This window comes from Hippocampus guttulatus, chromosome 3, assembly GCF_054856545.1.
Source record: "Hippocampus guttulatus isolate MCC_2025c chromosome 3, RoL_Hgut_1.0, whole genome shotgun sequence".
Taxonomy (NCBI): Eukaryota; Metazoa; Chordata; class Actinopteri; order Syngnathiformes; family Syngnathidae; genus Hippocampus; species Hippocampus guttulatus.
The window spans coordinates 16,559,716-16,584,265 of NC_141263.1; the positions used below are offsets into that span (position 1 = coordinate 16,559,716).

General features: G+C 42.8%; 1 protein-coding gene, 1 non-coding gene and 1 pseudogene across 3 annotated transcripts; 2 read left to right on the top strand and 1 right to left on the bottom strand.

Moving 5' to 3' along the window:
• Nucleotides 1-1,807: 1,807 nt before the first annotated feature.
• ppfibp2a (PPFIA binding protein 2a) lies at nucleotides 1,808-24,026 on the bottom strand. Of its 2 annotated transcripts, XM_086107431.1 has the most exons (22): nucleotides 23,911-24,026; nucleotides 22,261-22,347; nucleotides 20,785-20,898; nucleotides 19,193-19,324; nucleotides 16,962-17,231; nucleotides 16,065-16,157; nucleotides 14,530-14,641; nucleotides 13,911-13,972; nucleotides 13,234-13,312; nucleotides 12,980-13,104; nucleotides 12,817-12,881; nucleotides 12,672-12,732; nucleotides 8,477-8,588; nucleotides 7,811-7,925; nucleotides 7,280-7,408; nucleotides 6,896-7,046; nucleotides 6,401-6,512; nucleotides 6,227-6,315; nucleotides 6,020-6,142; nucleotides 5,201-5,326; nucleotides 4,918-5,106; nucleotides 1,808-4,645 (listed from the first exon to the last, which is right to left on the bottom strand). In XM_086107431.1, the coding sequence occupies exons 1-22, from the start codon at nucleotides 23,956-23,958 to the stop codon at nucleotides 4,421-4,423; spliced, it is 2,619 nt and encodes an 872-aa protein (XP_085963557.1). In that variant the 5' UTR covers nucleotides 23,959-24,026; the 3' UTR covers nucleotides 1,808-4,420. The 2 variants fall into 2 exon arrangements, with proteins under 2 accessions (XP_085963557.1, XP_085963558.1); XM_086107432.1 differs by lacking the exons at nucleotides 20,785-20,898; nucleotides 22,261-22,347; nucleotides 23,911-24,026 and adding an exon at nucleotides 20,094-20,261.
• On the top strand, nucleotides 9,445-9,503 carry LOC147207671 (U6 spliceosomal RNA; annotated as a pseudogene).
• On the top strand, nucleotides 9,864-9,966 carry LOC147207672 (U6 spliceosomal RNA). The gene has a single exon (XR_015100583.1). It is a non-coding gene; the product is annotated as a U6 spliceosomal RNA (small nuclear RNA).
• Nucleotides 24,027-24,550: the final 524 nt, after the last annotated feature.

Here is a 24,550-nt window from a genome sequence, read left to right on the forward strand (position 1 = left end):
TGTTCTAAAAAGTGGTTCCACTGGGCCCTAAAACGTCTGATGGACATCCTCGGGCCAAGGGAAGCCGTTTTAGTGTGGAGCGGGGCTAATTGAAAAACGCCTTGTATATATTCACCTGGCAGAGACACAAGGAGCTACTCGGCGATGGAATTGATCAGCTCATTCCTAACTTCACGAAAGTAAACATGCAGTGGTCACTTTAATCAGTGAACATTTTTTGTGTATCAAATTAAAATTGAAATTTCATTTCTTCAGACAAGTGTCTTTTCCCTCCATCACACAGGGAAATAGTGACAGCTCTGATGAAAGCTGAAATGATAGCCAAAACTGTCAGGTAAGAGATTTTTCTCTTCACCGGAAAAACAATTTTCGGAAGAAAAGAAACTTAGAACCTATTTTGACCACCCATTTTTTCAATGGCTTAATTCATTTCCATTGAAAAACAACCGCCTTTTAAAGATTGTCTGCATTTTTACAACGGTTTAATCTGCACTCCTACTGTGTCCAGTAAGGCTTTGCAGTGCATGTGAAATGTTATTTGCAATGGCATGCCTCTGTCCACTTTCAGAGAGTCAGACAGGTGCTCTCATTGGACATGAAAGCCTCTGGTGATGCATGTCAGTCTTGATCAACCGTGATGATGCCTCCAGGAAACCAAATAGCTTCCTTTCATTTGACATCGGAACTGTTTTGTGTTTCAGCACTTTTCTGATAGTTTTGGCAGCTGGAACAACCATTTGACACTTCAGCCGTGCATCTTTTATATCCCCCAAACATTCTAAACCCTCCTTTTTGGCTGTATTTTCAGTTTCATCTGGAGTAGAGTGAAAACTTGACGACGGTGTCCAAAGTGGAAATCATAAATACATTACTTTGAGAAGAATGTCAAAATAAGATAATACAGTACTATCGTGGTAACATTATAAGAATAAACCCAAAATGTTGAATCATTAAAATATATTACCCCTCATATTTTAACAACTCAGTTTTTTTCTTCTTAATACTCCTTTGTAAAGTGTGGTGAAGAGGCCTGACTTTCCTCTTGGGAGTCGAAAGACATCCCTATAAAAGGTCTTTAAATATATATAAAATTAACATTCTGTGTTTAGTCTCATCTTCCAACACATTAACAAAAGTGTCAGCCTCATCCTCAATCTTTGTAAGGTTGTGGGGCTCTTCAAATGTGTGAATCAACCCTCATTACTCAGCATGACAGCAGGGGCATTGGTTCAGGCTAAAATCATATATTTCAATCACATGTATAAGTCCCTTAATTATTGATCTATTGCAAAACAACATCCAATCTATACACTTCAGAACATTAAGGGTGGCCGGCCTGAAGTTCAACGGGGCAGAAAAAGACCCATGCTGACGTCCGGCTGCTCGTTTTGACGGCGCGTCAGGGTCGGCTCGCATGCTGCTAGGCCTCATCAGGGTGATGGCCGTCATCATTGTGGCGGGCCTGTCAGAACAAACTGGTGTGCTGGGGAAGAGATCCAGCTTTAGTGTCTGGATGGGGAGTATGTAACACATACACCGCCCTTCCATGGAATATGTTCCTCAAAGTGGCAAGCTGGTGCCAAATTAATGACAAGAACAAGCGATGACATCATAGAAAAGCATGATTAGGCCCCACTTAAGACATGTGAGTAAGTCCATACATCATGCTGGTGGTGGTGGGGGGCGGGGGGGGGGGGGGCACGTTCATCACAGTCATAACTGACGCTTTGATATTACTGTTTATTTCTACCTTCATTTTAACATCGCACCAAAGTGATACAGCATAAATAAAGACTTGGCTCAAACATGACAGAGGGACTTTTATTTTTGATTTATTCCCATAGATTGACAGTCACAACGGAGGCTAATGTGTAATCATTAGCAAATGCTTTGCAAAATATATATGTATTGTAAACCGTGATGATTTACTTGCCACTTTCCCCCCCACCCCACACTCCCATTAGCGAGTGACTTAGAAAACAATAAATGCCACAATCGCTTTCACTTAATTAAGACAATAGATATCATACTGCAAGGTAAAATGTCACTCATAGCGCTGTCCCGTGCGCGCAGCAATTTATTGCTAAGTGTTATGAGAGAGGGTGACACAAATAATAGCTGTTAAGATGTCAGATAGTGGGGGCTGAGTCACATTAGTGAAATTAGCCAAGATACACTATTATAAACAATGCCAGCCTCTCAACACATACCTCGGTGCAAATAAACACACAAGGGAGTAGATGCAGCAATAATATAAGACATTAGCAATATAGATTTATGCGGATGTAAAAAGCAGGCAACCATTAGTACAATTTAGTCTAATACAACAGCCTCGTGGAAAAAAATGGCCTCAGCGATTGAACATTTTCTCTTGCTAAAACAATATTGACATTGTCTTTATTCGTTGTAATACACACTAAACAAACAAACAAAAAAAGAGGGTTCCAACATATGTACTATGATAACCGTTGCATGAGTGACACCATGTTTCAACTTAAATGGAAACATCATTTGTGACTTTTGTCAGCACTGTTCATTGCTTGGACTGAAGGCTGATTCACAGTCAACACTGACATCTGGTGGTTATAGAATGGACACACAAACGTATCAATGCACACTGCATTACTGTATTGGCTAAAATCAAGATAGTAGGAAACTTCAGAGGCAGTAAAATTGTTTCACTCAATGAAGTACTGAAGGAAATCGCAATTCAAATAGCCAGACAATGTCAGTGGGAGAGCACAGGTTGCCCGTCAGTCATTTTCTCCTCCAATCCATCCATTTTCTGATCCGCTTATCCTTTCGGAGGGTTCGCGAGGTGTGCTGGAGCCTATCACAGCTGACTTCGGGCAGTAGACGGGGAAGACCCTGCACTGGTTGCCAGCCAGTCGCATGGCACACATCGACAAACAACCATCACACTCACACCTTGGGACAATTTTAGGATGCCCACTCAACCTACCATGTATGTTTTTAGAATGTGGGAGGAAATCGCATTACCCGAAGAAAACACAGGCAGGCGTGGGGAGAACATGCAGCTGCACACAGGAAGGCCAGGGCCTGGATTCTAACCCTGGAACTCTGTACTCGTGAGGAGGATGTGCTAACCAGTTCCTCTCCTCCAATCCAGCTTCAACAAAATATTGGCCTCCAAGATACTTCAACTGAGACTCGCATCACATGCTAATTTGCAATAGTTTCTGTGACACTGCCTCAAACTTATATTACTGTGAATTATTTTGGAATACCACTTTTGGCAATCTGTCCATTCATTAGTTCTGTCGTCATCACGATCATCATCATAATGAACATGTCAGAGTCAGCGTCTTTTTGCAACTTGACATGTCACTCTGTCAATTTACAAACACACATAATGCTAATGTAAGGAGGAAAAAAAATGCCCCGACTCTACCCTGGAGACCTCACAGCTGTCTTTACCTTTGACTGAAAAGGACTCTTAGAGAGGTAGCGGTTGTGGGAGCAATGCAGACTATGTCAACTTGTCCTCTGCAATTCTGATGCGATGATTTATGACCGCTACTTCCATTCGTACTACTTGATATGGTTTTCTTTGGTGCAACAGCACCCTTTGATGGGCTAATTTTTCGTCCTGTTTGCGTAATGGCCCGCGTGTGCGAATACCTTGACCAGATCTTTTAATAATAAAGAAATAATAAAAATAAATAATAATAAAGGCTCCAGCTCGCCCGCGACCCTTGTGAGGACAATAGGATTAGAAAATGGATGAATGGATGAATATTAACAACAATAATATTAATAATAATAGTAACACCTCTGAATCCTTACAACACTGTTGGCTTGTGCTGTATTGACCGTAACTGTAATCAAGAATCACAGTCACAAAAAAATACTACTTAGAACCAGTAAAACAACTGAGTAATAATTTATTATTTACAACGGTACATGGATGAAGTCTTGTTACATTAAAAAATATATCAGTTCTGGGGCAAATACTCTCTAAGGCGTTTGGCAGGACCTTTAAAGGCTTTAGTGATATGTAAATATAAGCAAATAAACACTTGGAGGGTTAAAGTTAGCATGCTTGATAACACAGACAAACACTGCGTGTTTGTTATCATGAAAAAGTTATGTTCACAAATGTCCGATGCAAAAGTGCTCAGTGAAACCAGCGGTAGAATATGAATAAAGCATCTATATGTATAACTAGAGATACACATTCAACACACCCTCAAAAATGCCCGATTGGAATATTTGGACCAACTGTCAAAGGAATGCGGAGAGCAGCTTTCACTTAACATCACACACATTCATTTCATATAGAAAACATGTTCAAGCATGATGTGATGAATAAATACATGATGTGCACTACAGCTGATCCAGCAATGCACAGTTTTGGATTTCTTGAGCTCAAAGTGAGAAGCTGACCACTGTGATCTACTTAGCAGTTGTTTGTGTTTGTCCGCCATAACTTGCCGTTGCCGTGCTCGTGCTTCTTGGGCTGCGTGTCCAAATTGGGGCTCATACCCCTGAGTGCTGCGGAGGGCGTCCTTGAAATCCCGTTCACAGTCAGCAGTCCGCCTTCGATGGGGCAGATGTAGTCTGCAGTTTCGTCAGGTTTCCTCTTCCGAAGGTGACTAAACTGAGTGAAGCCGAGTTTCTTGGGCTGTAACACGCACACACACACACACACACACACACGAACCAAACACATTTCATATTGATTTCATCAGTGTACAGTATATGTACGGCATTCTTTGGATTCTCTGAGTTACAATTGAGTATTACGGTCACACTGTAAAGACACAAATCTGAAGAAATAATTATGAAATAAGAAATAGAACGTGGTAACATGAGATCGCTATCATTTAAGAACTTAATTTTGACGATGTAAATGTGTTTTTCTTTTTTCCTTTGACCCTTTGTAGAGTAGATTACCTTCACTTTCGATGTGGTTGTGAGGGGCACATGGCCTGTAGCATTGCCATACTCTCTCTTCTCCTGCGTGGCCTGAGTCCCCACAAGGGCAGAGAAGGCTGTGGCCAAATGACGACGGAGCAACGTTTTCTGGGGTGGGATATTAAGGAGCAGGGCCAAAGTCTCTGCGCTGAAACGAGGCTCCAGGATCTACAGAAATGCATATTGACCCTTTGTGGTTACGACACTACATTACATTAAGTTGCCTGTGTCGTAAGCATTCGCGAAAATGGGAATGACTCACAATTAGTCCACCGTGGACACCACTGCCGCGTAGATTAGGTGCGTACTCTGCAAGATCAACTGCTCGAAGCCACTCCATCACACGGTGGTTTGACCACTGCACGACCTCAGAGGGCGAAGGCTGTTTCTGAAGTAAAAAAAACCCCAAAAACAGATATGCCCACTCGAGGTTTGATACAAAACACTTATTTATCATCATATGCTGTGAAGGCAAAATGAAAGGACACCTTGCAATTATAGCTAAAGGAAGTAAAAATTAAGACAACCCCACCCCTTTATAACAGCTGCGACTCTCTCTAAAAGATTTTCAAGTTGTTGGACCATGTTTGTGTGTTTTATCCTTTGCGTGGTCAAAGGTTACAGATCCTAGCTCATCATTTCTGTTGTATTTCATCCCACGGATTGAGGTCAGGGCTAGCTTTCTGGGTCTTCCGCACAAAAGTCATCACCAGCAATCCGTTTATGGACTTTTCTTTGTTCACTGGAAATGGACAACTTCTCCCAACAGCTCCCACAAAGATGGAGGCATCGAATTGTCCTTGTTAAATAATGAATTCAAATTAATTTGTGACTAAAGGCAACTCATGATTGCTTCACCGAATAAGCACGACAGAGCTCTTTTACTGATCCAAATGTTCTGCATGACTGCAGTCAGAAGTAGCAGTAATATAAATGTATTTGTCTCCCTCTTGTGGACTCGTACTGTAATGTCCACTAAGATGAAGGAAAAGATGAGAAATGTGGAGAGTTCAGTCAATATGTTGAGATGTACGGACACAAATGCGACGACACGGTCCACAGTATAAACGCGTTTGTTTACCTCTTCTCCAGGCCTGCGTCTGAGGCAGTGGGGGTTGAACTTGTTGGCATGAAGGACGTGGATGGCGCATTTAATGCTGAGATGATGAAGTTGACTGGTCACTTTTAGGCTCAAGAGGTCATTCTAGGAAATTTGAAAAAAAAATAAAACTTCGTGAGCTTCATGTAAAATGTGTAAATGTGGATTAGCACATTCACCTCGACTTACTACGGTGAGGTATTGTATCATGCGGCCGTCCACACGGGCTTCGTGGAACTGGTCTTTATACTGAGGCAGGCCAATATCATCCAGCCATCCTAGAGAGTCCGGTGTTTATAATATAGGGAACATAAATGTCACTTGTTGGATTTGAGCTGATTCAAATAAGAGCAAGACTCTTACGGGTGACCCAGATGTGGTCCAGCTCCGCTGACTTCTCTGTCATTTTATTGGTGAATGCCTTCAGTGCCAACTGTAGCTTCTTTCGGTGCAGAGGGTGCTTTATACCCATCTCCTGTGGTTGCAAAGCACACTTGCTCTCAATATTTCTACATTTTTGTTAATAATAGATCATCTTTAGCAACCAATGACATCAATAATCGCAGTCCCCACAAGGTATAGTCAGACACATCCGTGTGTTTGTTGCCACAGGTTTTCGCTGCCAAATTTTCCAAACTGATGGAAATTATTTATTCTCTGAACCAGCAAGAACCCAATTATTTTCAGGTTGATGTAAAATACCAATATAGATTATGGTAAAAGTTAAAACCAGTCCAACTAAGAAAACCGTTGATTTGGGTGAAACTACCTCAAGATGATTCTGGTAGCTGGTGTCTATTTTGACTTTCAGCTTTTTACCAGTTATTTCAGTCATCGAACGGTGTTCGATTCTCCAACCTTTTCAAGATCCTGAGGTGTGGCAGAAAGTAGTGTCTGGCCACATTCAACCCACTGCCTAGTGAGGTTGACATAGTGCCCCAGACCATAATCCTCCAACCAGCCACACACCTGCTCCTTGGTCCACTGACTGAACGGGAGATTCATGTCACTGGAAGAAAAAAAAGAGAAAATGGGCATATCAGTTTAAATAACATGTAATGCAAAGGGCTTAATTAAAAAAAAAAACACAATGTTTAAGTTAATATTTTATGTGTTATATTGTAGTATTTGTTAATGTTTTATGTTATGTGTTTGGTAAAGTGTTTTGTTACAGCTGCAGCTGTTGTGACAGTGCGACATATATAAAGAGTGTAGCACATCCACGATGTTATGGACTCTTACCGTACAGAATCAGGAGATTCTGGGTTACGGGTCAGTCGGGGTCCTGCTGTTGCACGGAAACCCCCTCTTCGAAAAGGACCAGTGTCTGGATCACCTGCATTGATTCCTCCAGAATTTGTCCTTCGAAGTCTGGGTTGAGGAGAGTGATAAAGAGCTAGGTTAGAGTGATATGAGCTTCTTCTTCGTTTCAAAGTTGGATGATTCAATAAGTACATGAAATTACGATGCAAAAGGGACTTGCGACGTTGTGAAAAATTTAATCTCATTGGTACAAATGAAAAAAGAATATTTCGTAGTACCCCTCTCAGTCTTGGGGCCTCCCTAGTATCATTATTACATGATGAATCATGATTTCCTTAATGTTTCATTTTCATTTTGCAATCATTGCCTTATTAAGTATTGAGTAAAACAGTTACTGAAGAAAATTGTTTCTAGGCAGGGCAAGGTGAAAGTAGTATCTTCTTCACTGGTCACATCATATCAACCTGATGCATCATTCATTCACATATGCAAGGCATTTCTCACACCCACTTTCCCCAAAGTCTCTTAAGGCTCCGGTTTGTCTTCATGTATTCTGGCGAGCCCACATTTCTCTGGCCTGGTGGGCTGGTTTTCCCAGTACAGTTGTTCACTTTGTCCAACTTCGCTGAGAAAGGGAAATAAAAACAAAACATACGCACAAATGATGATGAATGCACTGAAGAACAACTGTTGTAATACAATACAGCATTGCCACTTGAGTGCTAATAATGGCTACGGTTTCGTACTACAGCACATCTATATACTGTACTATGCCTAAAAAGCAAATATCTTCAACTTGAAAAGCTATTAGCTGTAGTCATGTGATGGCTGTGATCATGACACATCATTTCTTTACCTCGAACTGTGTATGTGTGCGCATCTGCATATGTCGGGCTAAAGTCTATGTTTTATTTCTGTAGGCAGCAATATCAATTGGGGTGAGTTATAATGGTGAGTGGTGTGTGGCGCTGGGCTATGTGCGGTCATCAAAGAGGAGGAAAGGGTGTGTTTGCTTCGCAGGAAAAAAACCCCAAAAAACTTCCATCCCCTGATCCTTCCCAGTCTGAAGTCCCTGCAATTACTCGTGATCAAAAGTAAAGTAGTCCCTCTGGTTAGAGGGAAGCGGCTTTCACCGAATATAAGTTGTCTGGATATTGTTATTATCTGTGTATTTACTTTGGCTGCAGTCTCCATCTTCACTGTCATCTGGAGATTGCTCACTTTGGAGCTCGGCGCTGCTCTCCGTGGGGGATGAACGAACAGGCAGCGTCGGACTCCTTGTGTCCCTCTGTTTGAAGACCCCACAGACACAAACAGATGGTTAACTGACCTATCATCTCCATTAGAAGCAATTTGGAAAGCATCAGGAATGAAAATGATTATGTTTCTATGTAGAACCTGTCATATGTCTACAAAGCCTGTCCTATGACTAAATGGGAAACTAGTAATTGGTGTCAAGGAAATCGGGTGATGTACCTGTACATCTCAACTGGAGGGCAAGCTTCGTGTGTCAGGGAGGAGCTAAGTTCTGCCTAGGTTGGTCGTAGAAGATTAAGAAAGTCTTCACTGCGCAGGCACACATTGGTGCACGTTTTTTTAAAAAATTGAATCATCTGTAAGTCATTTCTTTTCAAGGATTGTGGTTTTTGAAATTAAACTGATATGGGATAACACTGTGGTATGCTTACAGTTTAAGCTAAAAAAAACTGGAGGACCATCAGTTGTGTTTTTTTTCCTCTGTCCTCAGAAGGACTAGATCCCTATCTTCTGCAAATACCAGCGGTTTACTGGATATGGTTCTATGAAAGTATGTCCACTATTGCTACAGGAAGTGAAAATCCCCCCCAAAATAAGAAGAAAATCAAGAGCGCCTAACCACTAGCGCAGCCTCCCCTCTTCTGAGAAGACTTTCAACAAGATGCTGAAATGCGTTTGTGGAAATATTCGTCCAGCCAAAACACAAATTTATGAGGTTAAAGGTCACAAAGGGTCTTGCTCGCAGTGCTGAATATGTTTAATGATGTCATAGTCTTACACTAGATCAGAACAGCAGATGCTTTAGGACTTAGCTGAGTCTGATTAGCAAGATTAGCATGGCCCTCCAACAGAATGGTGTTGAACCGTAGGGACCATGCTGATCTTCTCTGTATCGTTCCAATAATAATAAAATTGGAACGATACAGAGAAGATTAGCATGGTCCCTCTCCCCCTCTCTGGCTACATTCCTGGGTGGGTGGGGGAAAGCAAGAAGGCGAGGCCATTTTGGCTGGTCCAATGGCGCTGGTCTGGCTACAAATGTTTTTGCCTAATCTGCCAGACAACCAATCAGATTTATGCGTATGGCTTGGCCGTCATTTCCTGTTTTTGCAGTTAGTTTTCTGTGAATTTCTGCTTATTCACTGAACTTCTGCATATACCAGCGCAATGCTATCCCTCACCTTTTTTTTGGAGGGGCCATGCTCATCTTCATTTTAAATTGCAGGATGATTCTGTGTGGCACCTGAACTGTATGATATGGTGCCAGGGCTGCCCTTCATATACGACACTATTTTCTTGACTTATTGCGTAGCTTCGGCTTCGCATATACTAAAATTGGATACAGAGAAGATTAGCATGGCCCCTGGCGCAAGGATGACATGCAAATTCGTGAAGCGTTCCTCCTTTTTCTCTTAATTTCAAAAAATAGAACTGAAAAAAACTGTCAGTCTGGCACTTAGCCATGGAAATGGTACAAACCATCTCCGTGGAGTCTAATGCTAATCATCACATTTGGCTACATCTGTGTATTCAGTAATGTAAATTTAGCAGCAGAAATGGACTCATGCTGGAACAGAAAAGTGCATCGCTTAGACTGTTCCCAAATGGCCAATCTGCCTTGGCAAAATGAAGGATTTAGGAAACCAAAAGGGTGGAATCATTACTGGTGTTGCATTTCACCTAACCTGACCGACCTTGAATACGCTGATGACACCACCCTGTTCAGCAACTCCTTCCAACACCTCAGCAGTGCTCTCCCCATATACCAAACAGAAGCAGCAAAGCTGGGCCTCCAGGTCAGCTGGCAGAAAACCAAACTTATGTATATCGGTGACGGACCCCAACCCTCCCCCCTGTTCTTTGGCACAGACGAAGTGCAATTCGTCAATTCCATCATCTACTTGGGCTCCACTATTACTAGCAGCGGTGATCTCAAGCCAGAGATTGACCGCAGACGCGCCCTCGCGGCCGCGGCAATGCAGTCACTGTGGCGGCCCCTCTGGCGCCACCACTCAGTGTCCCAAAAGACCAAGATGCGCATTTATAACTCAGCAGTTCTTCCCATCCTCCTGTATGGTGCAGAATCCTGGCCTTTAAACAAGACCCTGGCCAAGAGTCAAGTCAACAGTATTTATAGAGCACTTTCAAACAGCCATTGCTGCATACAAAGTGCTGTACATGGAGCAATTTAACATGCACAATAAACAGTAAGACAAATCGGTAGTAAAGGCGGTAGAAAGCACCAAACAGTAAAACCAAGAACAAATCTAAGTCATGCTGAGTCGAATGCCAAAGAATACAAGTGAGTTTTGAGGAGGGTTTTGAAGATGGGCAGCGAGGAGGCTTGCCGAATGTTCAGTGGGATGTCATTCCAGAGAGAGGGACCAGCAACAGAAAAGGCTTGATCCCCTCTGAGCCTCAGTTTAGTTCTTGGTACTTCTAATAATGTCTGGTCCACAGACCTGAGGCGCCGGGCAGGTGTGTAGGGGCGGATGAGCTCAGAGAGGTAAGGTGGCGCGAGATTATTCAGAGATTTGAAAACAAATAAGAGGATCTTGAAAATAACTCTAAAATGAATGGGGAGCCAGTGAAGGGATGCCAGAGTAGGAGTTATGTGCTCCCTCTTACGAGTACCAGTCAAGAGGCGAGCAGCGGCATTCTGGACCAGCTGAAGGCGCTTAATGGAGGACTGGCTGACTCCAAAGTAAAGGGCATTGCAGTAATGGAGCCAGGATGTGACAAAGGCATGAATTACTGTCTCAAAGTGTTCATGTGAGAGGAGAGGTTTTATTTTGGCCAGCTGTCTAAGGTGAAAGAAGCTGGATTTAACAACGGCACCAAGTTTAAGGCCCAAGTTTGAGACTGTTGACTTAAGATAAGGAGACAGGGGGCCCAAGTCTACAGGATGGAATGTACAAGGGCCACTGGGACCAAACAATATCACCTCTGTCTTCTTTTCATTGAATTTCAAGAAATTTTGTGCCATCCAGGTTTTGATTTCTTCCAGACAGGATAGGAGTGGCCTTAATGAGAAGGTGTCTTTCTTGCTCAGTGGGACATAGATCTGGCAGTCATCTGCATAGCAGTGGAAGGGAATACCATGTTTCCTTAAGATGGAACCCAATGGGAGCAGATACAACGAGAACAGCAGAGGCCCCAGAATTGAGCCCTGTGGAACACCACATGACAGGGGAGCAGTGCGTGACTCAGAGCAGCCAAGGCTGACACAAAAGGTTCTGTCAGCTAAATAGGACCTAAACCACTCAAGAGCACTGCCGCCGATGCCCACCAAGTGCTGCAAACGAGTCAGCAGAATACTGTGATCCACTGTATCAAATGCTGCAGTTAAGTCCAATAAAACTAGACACACGTGGTCTCCAGAGTCATTTGCCAGGAGGATGTCATTAGAAACGCGTAACAGGGCTGACTCCGTGCTATGCATCGTCTTGAAACCTGACTGGAAGACCTCCAAGATGTTATGTTCATCCAAGAAAAATTTCAAATTTCAAGAGGATCGACGGCTTTGACAGTAGGTTACTCAGAACCATCTTGAACATCAGCTGGCACCTCCATGTTTCCAACTCAGACCTCCGAAAACGTACTCTTCAGCCCCCTGCATCCCGACTGGCCGCTCAGAGGCGCATCCGTTGGCTTGGACATCTCCTCCGATTACCCCCGGAACACCCAACTCGTGCCATCTTCTCATTTGATCCAGCGACAGCCGGCTGGAAAAGGCCACGCGGCAGACCCCACACCAGATGGCGTGATGTCATCAGAGAGGATCTCAAACACCAGGGCCTTACCCTAGAGGATGCAGCGGACCTGGCCCATGACCGTGGTCATTGGCAGGCCCTGGTGAAGCTGATCGGCTCTACGCACTGCGACGACCCAGCCGAATGAGACTGGGCCTCCGCGTCGCAAGGGCATTTATTATTATTATTATTATTTATTTCACCTAGCTGACAGTTGTCGAATTCATTCAGTGCATCTTACAATTAGTCTGTCGTCGCAGTCAGTCCAAAGTGTACAACTTGGAACGCAACTGATTGACCAGGCTTTTGAGTGATTGTGTCCCAAGCTTGTGTATGTGTATGAGAAGTCAAAAACCCAATACCTTTTGTGTCTGGCCAGGTGTTAAGTCAGTCATGCTACTGGATGATGTCTGTGTCTCTGTCCTGAAAGGACATGAGCATCATTACTGGTAGAAAAAGAATCATGCCACAGCTTTACTGTCATTTGGCTGATACGGCTTGAAATACCTGCAATCACTATCCTTCTGAGACAAAATTGATGTTTGATGAGAGGAGGCACTGTTTGTGGAAACCTGAATCATGAAAAAAAAAAAACAGGTATGAGCATTGCAAATAGTTTGGTGTCTTACAAGAGAAAAAAATAAACAAGACAGTTTAATTTTCAACCCACATCAGACTTGAGATCCTCAGACTTGGCACTGGCAGAATCGGCATTCTTCCTCAGACCGTGCTCCTCTTCCTCACTGCTACTGGAATTTGTCCTACCGTTGGACAGTGAAGGGCCAGCAGGTGGAGCTGCAGTCACAAAGGGACACAGGGAACTATTTGGTTGGTGTTGATGTTTTCTTATCGCCAATGGTTGCCTTTGATTAGAAAAGTGATAGATGGTGAAGAGGAGGATGCAAGAGAGAAAAGCTTGATTACCTTGCCTGGCGTTGTGTGTCAGATCTCGGAATTGCTTGCACTGGTTTAAGAGCAGAGTGAGCTCTTCAATGCGCCGGTCCTCCAGAAATAGGAATGAGAGGGTGTTTCAAGGTCAACAAAAGCCATTAAGATTTTTATCAAAGCTTAAGTAACGCACAGAGGCCGCTTCCTGACGCTCCTGACCACGAGGCCACACCAAGGTCCTTTTCACCATATGGGCTACATGAAAAGAGCATCTGGGGAGGGGATTGAAATCCGCTCGACTTGAATACTCAGTCGTGGTGACCAGCTGCAACAAATGTGTCTTTTTTTTTGAAGTGGTGCCCAAGCTTGCTTCATCGTGGCTCTCTTACTGCAGCTCTCTCCCAAATTAGGCTTGGCAGATCGAGGCCTACTTAAGTGTGGCTTTGCCTGAAATGGTTGGCCTTGGGGCGTCTATGTGTGTGTTCACCGGCCCCGCCACATGTAGACCCACGCCTGCAAGCCAATATTCCCCATGAGGGAGAATACAAAAGCCGTGCTGTACTATAATCGGATGGAGGGTGGCGCATGCGAGCGATGACAATATTTAGAAAGTGCAAGTCTGCATGTTTTCCGGTGGTGCCTCATCAATTGGCAAACTGACCGCATTCTCTTTATTTTCATGAAATATAGATGGATAAAGAAGAGAGACTTACTTTTTCATCATTGGCAACTTCCAAGGTTTTAATGTCACTTCTAAGTCTTTGCAACTCCTGGTCTATGGTGAAGAGAAAAACATTTGACATAAAACATTGCTTTGTCATCTTTAAATTAAGATAGTGAAAGGTGATGGTTCAACTACCAAGATTTTATTTGATTCTTCAGGCATACCTTCCGCACATATTTTGGTGAGATTCCAAAATGTTTGATCATTGGGCATTTGGACACCCTGATTGAACTCCACATTTCATTGTAAACGTGCACTCTTTCAAGTCACCTGAGCCATTTTTCACTTGCTCAAATAAGACTTGTAGGTGAGCAGCGAACACTGGCTTGTGTATGAAACATTCCAGACATGAATGACCGCTTAAATTAACTTTAAATCAAAAGCAGATTGTGATTTAGGTGCCATCTTGTCTTGATGTTACCAGAGTGAATTTTACTTAATACTATCCTGTACTGAAAAGCGGTGCTAATATCTTCATAAATATATTGTTTCACTTTCCAGAAATTTAGAGTGTCTCCAAAACTGTCGAAAGAAATTGAATGCATATTGCTCTTATTTACTCAAGCCATCAGTTGATTGGTTGTTGGTAGGCTGGATGATCTGCTTACCTCTCTCAGAGCTCTCAGTGGCTAGTGAAGGTCTGGCCAGAAGCTGAGTGTGCAAGCTCTCAATCTCAACATTCTTACTCAGTAGAAGCTCCTGAAGGTTGCTGATCTCCACCTGTCAGTATAGACCCACAATTGAGATTTTTAAGATGACCAGGAGAGTCGAATTTCTATAGTTCAGTATGTGCCTATACTGATGAATGCTTCACACACGTCTTCAATATAGTCCATATTTATCCATATCAAATCAATAATCGATCATCGCTGATTCAGCCTGCTGAGAATAGGCTTTCTTGTGTTTTAGGCTATGAAACGCATACGGTATGAATAGAAAATACAGCATTACTGAGGAAACGATAATACTTTGAGGGGGAAAAAAATAGGAAACTGGACTAAGAGTGAGAGAAGAAAATGCAGCAGTAAAGTAGAATGTAGCTGTTACACGTTACGGAAAGTCATAAAATCTTGTTCCCCCCTCCTGCCCTCCCAATTTTGACATTATATTTAGTTCCTTAGAAAACATAATTAACCGTGTGCACATAAAATGAGAGTGACTCACTGAACTGCCTGGCCAATCAGATTGGTTGGATAGCTTTGAGGAAGGTTAAGTAGACAGCAGTGTAATTTGGACACTGATACTGTATATGCTAGACCAGGGGTGCCCATTACGTCGATCCTGATCTACCGGTAGATCTAAGACAGGTCCCAAGTAGATCCGAGGAGTGTCGAGGAGGAAAAAAAACAAACAACCATTTGTGTGTCTTGGTACATGTTGGTAATATATATTTTTTGTGTTAATGTACGCTGCACCCTAATCATCCTATCAGTCTCATTTTCACAAAAAATATTTAAAAAATAAAATAAAGCAGGTAAATCTTGAATTTACGATGGCGCGTGATTGTCACCGGAAGTTGTTAGCGCTCAGCAGTCTGCAATTGCAGCTTGTGATCAGAGCTGTTGCGCTCTATCTTTTATCGTCATTATTCTCATTCAGAGTTTGCTTCGTGTACAATTCACCGAGGGCATGGGAAAAGAATAGGAATCTAGGAGGGCCCAGGGAAGCACTTTAAAACGGTACGTGTGAGCTGCGATAGTTAACAGGCTGCAAAAGTGCATCGCATGCCTCAGTTTCAGGCTGTTTCTCATCATGGTGTGTGTTTGTGTGTGTGTGTGCGCGTGCGCGTGCCGGTAAGTGTAGATCCCGGGAGGTTAGTTGATCGAAAAGTACTGTAGATCTTCGGTCCAAAAAGTTTGGGCACCCCTGTGCTAGACCAATGGGTCTCAAATGCTGTCACCATGGGACTCCCATTGTCTTCTCGGAAAAAGGGACGCTCATAACTCGAGATGCCACTCTACATGAATATCAAACTTCATCACATATTCATCAAATGAAAAAGAGTAAGTAGTAGCCTATATTGGCACCGATATAAACCAAGTATCACCCATACTTGTTTTTCCTGCAACCAATGAATGTGCCTGGGTCCCGACAAACCAGTTGACAATCACTGGTGTAAACTCTACCTTCATGCAAGTTTTACCTTGTTTGCTTTGAGTCTTTTCTCATACTCCATCTTCTCATCTTCCAGGTGTTGCATTTTGTCTTTGAGAGTCTTGAGCTCCCGCACCAAACCCTGCAACATATTGTAAATGCGTTCATTCAAGAGCTGCCATCGGCCGCAGCTGGAACCAAGCCACTGCACACGCCTGTCTGCCTCCCTATTCAAGTTCATATGTTCCTTCTGCCTTGTCATCTAAAATGTTCTTTTGTTCCATTGTTTCCATGTAAGAGAAACAAATGAAAAAACAAAAAAAAAAGAGGAAAAAAAGGATACAATTGAAAATGCTTGAAAAAAAACTGAAACAATCTTACATTTAAAGAACTAACTGGAATTATTGTGAGAGTGTCCTTCGTTGTTTTTTTTGTTTCAATTAATATCAAAATAAACTTTGGGGGTTTGTTTTAAACAGATTTCTTTTTTCATTGTTGTTGTAACTAAACTAAAAAAAGCATTCTCGAAAAAAAAACCCTAATAAAATACTAACAAACCTGCTCTAAACGAAATATGACTAACTGAATAAAAAGAAAAAAGTCAAAACTAAATAAAAACTAACATTGACGTTAACAAGGAATCCAAAATCATCATAACCCTGCTCCTCCTCAAAAATGTCAAAGCCACACTCATTTCAAAGCAAATAAGGAACAATATTTTATCCTTGTCTACCACATCCGTTTACAAAGAGTGCTGCAAAGCATGTTGGGAAGTGTGCGGCCTCAGCATTGCCTCTGCAGATTAGTGAATAAAGTCCCCAAAGTCCCTGTTTGGTGCGTGAACGCTTCATTCAGTCTGATCGCATGGATAGTAAACACACTCCAAAGTAAGACAAAGCATGCCGCCGTGCACAATGTCACAAGTCATGCATAAGCCTGTGCGTACGCTCTCTCCTCCGTGTGGCAGCTGCTCCGCGTCAGAGCTACTCTCATCAACCCCGTCTGTAGCCTCCTCCTCTAGTTTGGGCTTCACCTCTGCAGCCGTGTAACATGAGGGGTTAGCATCTTCGGGGGACGTGGAGGGGGCGGAGCATGGCGCTGGTGAGCGGCTGTCAGCTGGGTTCTCAGAGGCTTTTTTCTCCTGGATCTTGCTATTGATCTCCTTCTGAAACCTACACATCTGCTCCTGCAGCTCACTAATGAAATTCACAACACTCTGCCGGATGCAGTGTGGGAAAGAGAAACATTAAAAGAACGTTTTAGAGGGCATGGAAGGGATGCATTTATCTGTATTTCTTTTCATCTCTCTCTGAATGACGCATTGTTTCAAGGGAAGACATGTTCAGATGCAGAAAAAAACATCTCTCTGCTCTAGAAGACAACAAACACTATGTTGCATTTTCCCTTTAAACCACTTCTTTCTACCATCATGCTTTGTCATTTAGTTCAGTCCATGCGCACTCTGGCTTCAACCCATTTGCCAATGTACAACTTTGTTCATATTCAGCATATGTTACGATCTCAGTGTTAAAAAAGGAGTTCCTCTTCCACTTCCTTCCAAATCTAAAACAAATGAAACATCCGCTCTACCTTAATTTGAAAGATCCGTCACATAAAAGTTGCTTTTTGGGAGGTGAGTCGCTTCACATAAACACACCTCACTTTTAGAATTTTGGGCTGAGCAGCTTTGACTATGGCACAAAACGTTTCATTCTGGCGTCAACACATTTTTCCACATTGACAACAACTTTCTCTGGTGGCATCACAACAAAAGCCCACGAAGCTTATAAACAACCAAAACATGCTCGTGCCTCCTTCAGTTGCTCGCTAAGTCTCAGAGATGGAGAATTATTGCATGACAAGACACATCAGAGTAGTTTGGATCTGGGTTTTGATTTAAACATCAAACTGTGTTTCGTCCAAAACGTTGACCAAATCAATTAATCGACTAGTGAACCAGCTCAAGAAGTTCAGTTTCAACAGGAGTGACTCGTTTCTACATGTTGTCAAAGAAATTGGTGCCGGTGTTTCGGTTGTAAACAGCACCCAAGTTATGCCGGGACTGTTGACAGAGGAAGTCTCTCATGGGGTCCAGTGTAGAGGATTTGACAGATGATATGACGCCGCTCCGTGGCTAAATTTAACTCTCAGCTTACTCGTTCAAAAGTGGGGTGGGGGCCGCTTCAACATTATGTGTGTGTTTGTGTTGTAAAAAGCGCATGGGAGGTCTTCTAAATGTTCAAAGAAAGTTTTTTTCCCCTCCCCCTCCCTGTTCTTGATTCCAAACATATGTTGCAAGGAAACATGCAGACGATGAAAGTGCATCGACAAGAAGTGCGTCCCTCTGCTATTTTATCAACTATGCGCTTTTTTTTCTGCTTCAATGTCAAACACACTTTTGTTCACGTGCATTTGAACATATCGAGCTCCCCGTTCACTCCCCAAGCGCTTGCTCTCTTCAGAATGACTCTATGACTCTTTGCCAACCAAGAACAAAATCTTCTGGGCTGTGAAGCCTCACGTGTTCCTCCATCCACCGTGCCAGCTCTACTATGCCTGAACTCTTTTCACCTGAGGACACAAAGGCTCTTTGACTGGCTATATTTTGACAGTAATGTTACAGCATTCTGTCTGGTTCTAATTGTACTTCTTCTCAGTTTCACGGCAGAGACCAAATGTGCAAGTTCATCCACTGGTAATCTGACACAATTTAGTCTGAAGCGCAATTAGGTGAGAAATAAGAAGAAAAATTAAGCCTCTCGGATACTTGTATTCCCTCTACTAAGCATCAACCCGTGCCAGGGTTTTTGTCAATGTTCCCTCCCATGTGTGCGGAGCGTGTTTATGGACTTCCATAAAATCAGCAGCTGACTTCAAATCCACAATATGCAACAGGTTTCCGTATGTTGCGTTGTCATTCTTGGCAGACTTGTATTAAATTTCCAAAGGTTCTCCAAACAGAAGTGTCCCAGGAGATTGAAGCGAAACTCAGTCTTTCTTGAAAATACGTCTCAGTGGAAATAAGGTACAAAGTTCTTTGTCCGTGAGGCTCACTCTCACTTTGACTTGCAAAAAAAAAGTCTCCAGTTCAGAAATTCCCCAAATCCAATGACCTCTTTAAGACTGGAAAAACCGGAATACCGGAAAAATCAGTGGGTATTTTATTGTCTTTCTTACCTCTGCTTTGTGTTGCCTCTCTCCTCCATGGCCCGGTTTCTCCTCCATGTCTTTCAGCTTCAGCTTCAGGTAGGACACCTCCCCCTTGAGACTCAGCTTCTGCTTCTCCAATGTCGTCCTATGCAGGAGCTCCTGTCATATAGCAAAAGACGCACGCTTGGCTCATGCGAGCGCAGTATGCCTCACAGTGCTATGCGACACTTAACAAAGGCGACATTAGGTACCAGGCACAGTCAGCTACTAGGTCTGTAATAACAGTCTCCTTGGACAAACCCACTGCTTTCAGCGGGGCTAAATATACACATAACGCATGACCACTATTTATAATGCCTATTTCACAGCTCACTCTAAGTCCACAGCAGGACTAGTGGGGACAAAACAGGGAAGAGGGGCGGGCGTTAACATGCAAAACATTTTGGAAATAAAAACAACAGTCAAATAACTTTGACGGGTAATTAGCCTGCCAGTTTAAACTGCTGCCAATCAAAGCCAAGCTCCAGCTCTGGGTGATTCTCAACCCTGAGGGATCCGCAAAACCATGTGGGCAGATGTGGTGCTAATTTTGTTCTTTCCAAGCAGGTGCTAAATCATTCAAAGACCAGAAATGAGCATCTGAAGCAGGCCCACGTGGACAAGAGTATTTGAAACATTGACTTTGGAAAATATCCGCCCTTTCTTTTTCAAGGCCAGATGGAAAATATTAGAGCTTTGTCACCAGGAAGAGATTTACGGCTCAGGTCCAAAGCCTCATAATGACCACTTCCCAAGAAAACCGGTCTTGGCTGCCCTTTCGTACACTGTACCCATACAGCTCTGCACAGTGCATTTAACCACTAACAATGAGACTCATCCTAGGAAATTGTATTATTAGGTAAGATCATAGGTTTATGCAACGCGTTACCTTGCCGTCTGCTTGCGGCAGAGCAAAGTGTGCTTCCCACATCGTAGAGAATCCTTCCCAGGCTCATGACGCTTTCGATGTCATTTATCCTTTTGCACGGCATAATAAATGGAGTTTCGCAAGTTGCGGAGTTCAAGTCAAGAGCAAATAACTGCAAGTGGAAGATTCTTTCGCTTCAGGAAGCACAACCCCTACCCGGTCTCCCACCCATCTCGCCACCTTTTTTCAGCTTTTCCTCCCTTCTTAAGCCATGAGTCAGTCTTGCCTTTCCTTTCTCTTTTCCCTCTTCTCTTGATCGCAGTGAGAAAGCAGGCACTGACTATGCTGTTGGGAACGGTTGGGGGTGTGGCTGTTCAAAGTCTAATCACCTGTCCAGACAGACCAGTCGAGCCCAGCATAAACCAGGCAAAGTCTCTGCGACATCGCCCCGGAATGAGTCTGGGCATCCTAAATATTTTTGGGTCTCCAAGGTAATCTGAGGCTCCATAGAGTGGAATTTCAAACAGGAATTTCTTCCCAGGGAGCAAAATATATTAGCCGAGACTGAATCTGCAGGAGGGATCTGTTGTGAATGACTGATCGGGATTATCTTGAAGCTCACTCGTTAGGGGGAGAATGTTGATTTAAAAGCTTCCCCTTGGTTAAAAGTTTCCAGTAAATCCAAACGAGTGGATGGTGATCTCAGTCGTACCTGCTGAAGCATCTCTTCGGTGGCGTTGAGTTTGAGACGATGCTCCACCACCGAACTCTGCAGGTCACTGATTTTGACCTCCTGAGCTTCCACCTGGTCCGTCAGCACACCCACCTGTGTGTGTGTACGTATGGATATGAGAAAACACAACAAGTTGTGAACACTGCAACAGGACAACTCAGTGGAACATCTTCAGTGCATTGACCGAGAAGTTGTTTGATTTACAATTGAACAATGTTTTCTGAAGAAACACCTGACATTTTACCCGGTGAGGGACATCAGACCTCACACGACTTTCATTTAGTGAAAATTAACTCTGGAGAAGAGTGTTTCGTTTTGTTTTGTTTTTTTCCTGGCTAATTGCTGTATTACAAAATAAGGAACACTCAACAAAGAAAAACTTGGTTAAAGACTACACCAGTCATCACTTGTTGTCATTGTTTTCGCAACTCTTATTTTGAATTGTACTTTGAACAAGGGTAAACTTCTTTTCAACGACAAATCTTAAAATGCTTCAAACACATCTACAGCAGATTGAGAATTTTATTTCCTTTACATGTGAATCTATTTTTACACTTATATGACACGAAAGATTGCTTGGATTTGAACTAGATGGGAATTGAAGAACCAATTTTTCTCCATTAAATCCTGTTTAAAAATCCAAATGAATATCCCTGGAACAAATACCTCAGCCAAAGAGTTTCTACTTTACGATGCATTTTTGTCCTTGTAATTCTTCTTTTTTTATGAAAAATATTTATAACTTAAACTCAAAAGTTTTCAGATGATTGCCACTCATATTTTCCCATGACATGCTCGTCACCTACTAGGTATATTCAATGTTCATTTGAGCTGGAACGTCAACCTCTATACTTCATTTCATGACACATAGTGTGTCGGTGCAAACTTGCAAGAGTTCAGTGACCTGAGCATTGTTAGAATTGTTTATCCAAGTTGAGTATAAAACATTGACCTTGAGTCTATAAAGGTGCAATTTTGTTGGATTGAATCATGCAAGCTCGAACACATGCTGCAATGTTCTACTGATTTCTCAGAGAAAGGGTGTACATGAGGTCTAAATAAACAAATGGGCCAACTGTTCCAATAGTATATATACCGTACATCCACAGTACAGAGGTGGCATACTAGCCTTAACCTGTTTGAGGTATGCACTTTTTCAGCGGTTACCGAAACTCCATCTTACTATCTTTGCACAACACTCGAGTGCTGTAATAGCACGAAACCTAGACTATAGAGTTTTGTTCCTGCTGCTGGAAGGGAAACACAGCAGTTACGCAACATTTATAGCCTAACACTGAGACCTGCCTCTCCCCTTTGGCCTGCTTTGACTCAACTATTTGTCAAAAGTGGTTTCAGTCTTACTATGCGGGGGCAGGAAGTATGGTCATTCTTAAATAAGATGCAATCTAAAATGGAAACTAGAAATAATCATGAGCGCAGTTGTAGTAATCTCACCTGCAATATGAGAGATTCTTTGTCCCCTTCCAGACGTGATAAACGCTCCTGGTAGGACTCACTGTTGTCAGATGACTGGTGGTTTACCTTCGGCATAAAAAGATTAACCTTAGTTACTGTAGTGCTGAAACACAACTGTTCCCCAGGAGGTCAGATGTGGGTTCCTTCACATGAGGCTGCAGCAACGTGCAGTAAAATATACTTGAAGGGCTTCTCACTGCCTCTGCCTGTAAGAGGTTTACTGCTCCTAATCCTCTATTCAAATTCCCAAATATATTTCATACCATCTGATTCGCGAGGACTTGGATGAAGCGGGGCTTGCTGTGTATTGAGGGAAGTTTTAGTGGGATCAATGGTAAGGGATGTGTGATTGCAGCCTAACGAGCTACATTTACGAGCTACGTTTACTCAGAAATCAAAACCACACTGGTGGAAACATGATGGAGTTCAGCGAGGAGCCGGCGCCAAGAATCCCAAGTGTTTTGCAATAGTTTTGTTTCAAACCAAAAAAGGGTCTTCAACAGATTCCTTTCCAAGAGGCATTACTGTACAACAAAATGTATGTTGTTTTTTTTCATCATCAGTTTAGTTGGTACTCTTTGCAAAGTGTTTTGTAGTCTTTGTAAGCACCAAATGCAAACATGTTGTGTATGATAGTTGCTAGTTTTATTATATGCTTCCATACTTTGAAGTCTGCCACACTCCTTATCACCTTGTGTAGTAATTCAATTCAGAATGCTGTTCAGCCGGAAAAATAAAGAACCACCTTATACAGTCAATACTGCCCAATACAGCACGCTAAAATCTCCAAGCTTGAATGCCCCTTAAGATGTGCAATTATGACAAATGTTCAACAACAAAAAAAGCCAAAGTGATGCCTAAAAGTGTCACTACACGAATGTATTTTGCTTTTGGCTTTTTTGTTTTTCTTGACGCTAATTTCCTCTTTTATCTATACTTTTCCGTTTTTCTTTAATCATTTAGTATTCTTTTTTTTGTATGTTGGCCTTCAACAGACACACCAACGACTGTTGGAAAACTGCAGTTGTTTGTTTACATTCAAAATTCATCTTGCAGCAAACGTGAGTGACGTCATGCACCCGCTGTGCGCCAGATTACAATTTCGCATCCCGCCACCTTCATACTGGTCGGTGGAGACTTCGATCATGTTCCTCACTCTTATGATGGCAGCAGTTTGACCCTGGAACAGACTATTCTCAGCTTCCATCATTTTCAAACAATGGGTAAACCAGTGTCTCAGAATGGTTTTTCAGTCTCAGTATATCATGAGCAAACGTGCAAAAAGTCACATATATGTTTTGCATATTATCGTGAAAGGTTTCCATTGCAATTATAAATAGATGTAAACAGACTGTCTAAGTGGAAGTTTGTCTTCAGGGCCTCCTACAGGCTTTTTTATAATTACAACAAATGTTCTGCTGGATGACTACTGACTCCCTAATGACATCATGATGGTTCCATGTTGACTTTGTAACTTTATAGTGGCAGGAAACGACTTGAAACCCACATGCGCATACATTCATCTTTGAGTGTGCGTGCGTGACAAGCATAGCAACAAAGGAGACACATAAGTGAGTTTGCGTGCAAGAGTAGCACGGAAAGAAGACATGCACATGGAGAATATTTTACCTTCCTGAGCCAAGCAAAGTGTTTGTAGAAGTCAAACTCATACTCCATTCTACAGGCCCATTGTAGTAGCCCTCGCTCTCAGTGTTGGATACCACTAAGAATTAAGTTTGCGTGCTGCATGGAGTCAGGAAGGAAAGCAGAGTCCTGTGTCATAAGTGAGTCCCAGTGATAAATCCTCACACGTGTGGACTTGTGTGCTCCGCTTGCAGACTGTCCACGGTGTTGATAGCAACGAGAGGCCCTCGGTGGTTTTTGAGTCTGGACAGTTTTTTTTTTTTTTTTTTTAGCTGAGCTGAATAACTCAATTGATGCCAATTGGCTCAACTCCCTTTTCTTTTCCTCTCTTTGCTACCTCCTCCTTTGAGTTTTTTTCATCTTTCTCTCGTCTTTCTCAAAATGACTCCAACTGCCTCTTTATGCACAACGCCACTTTTCTCGCTCTCATCTTCTCCAGTCCTTCCTGTGGTTCTTCACTGCGTGTCACGCCGGCCGACCTCCTGGTCTTAAACTAGAAGGGCTCGAGGGGGGGAGTTCTTTGCACCACATGCTATTCAGATGTGGTGTCGAACGAAGCGCTTCATAAAGAAAGAGGAGGAGGAAGGAGGACGCTTTGCGAGTTGACTTCATAGGAGTTCAGGGC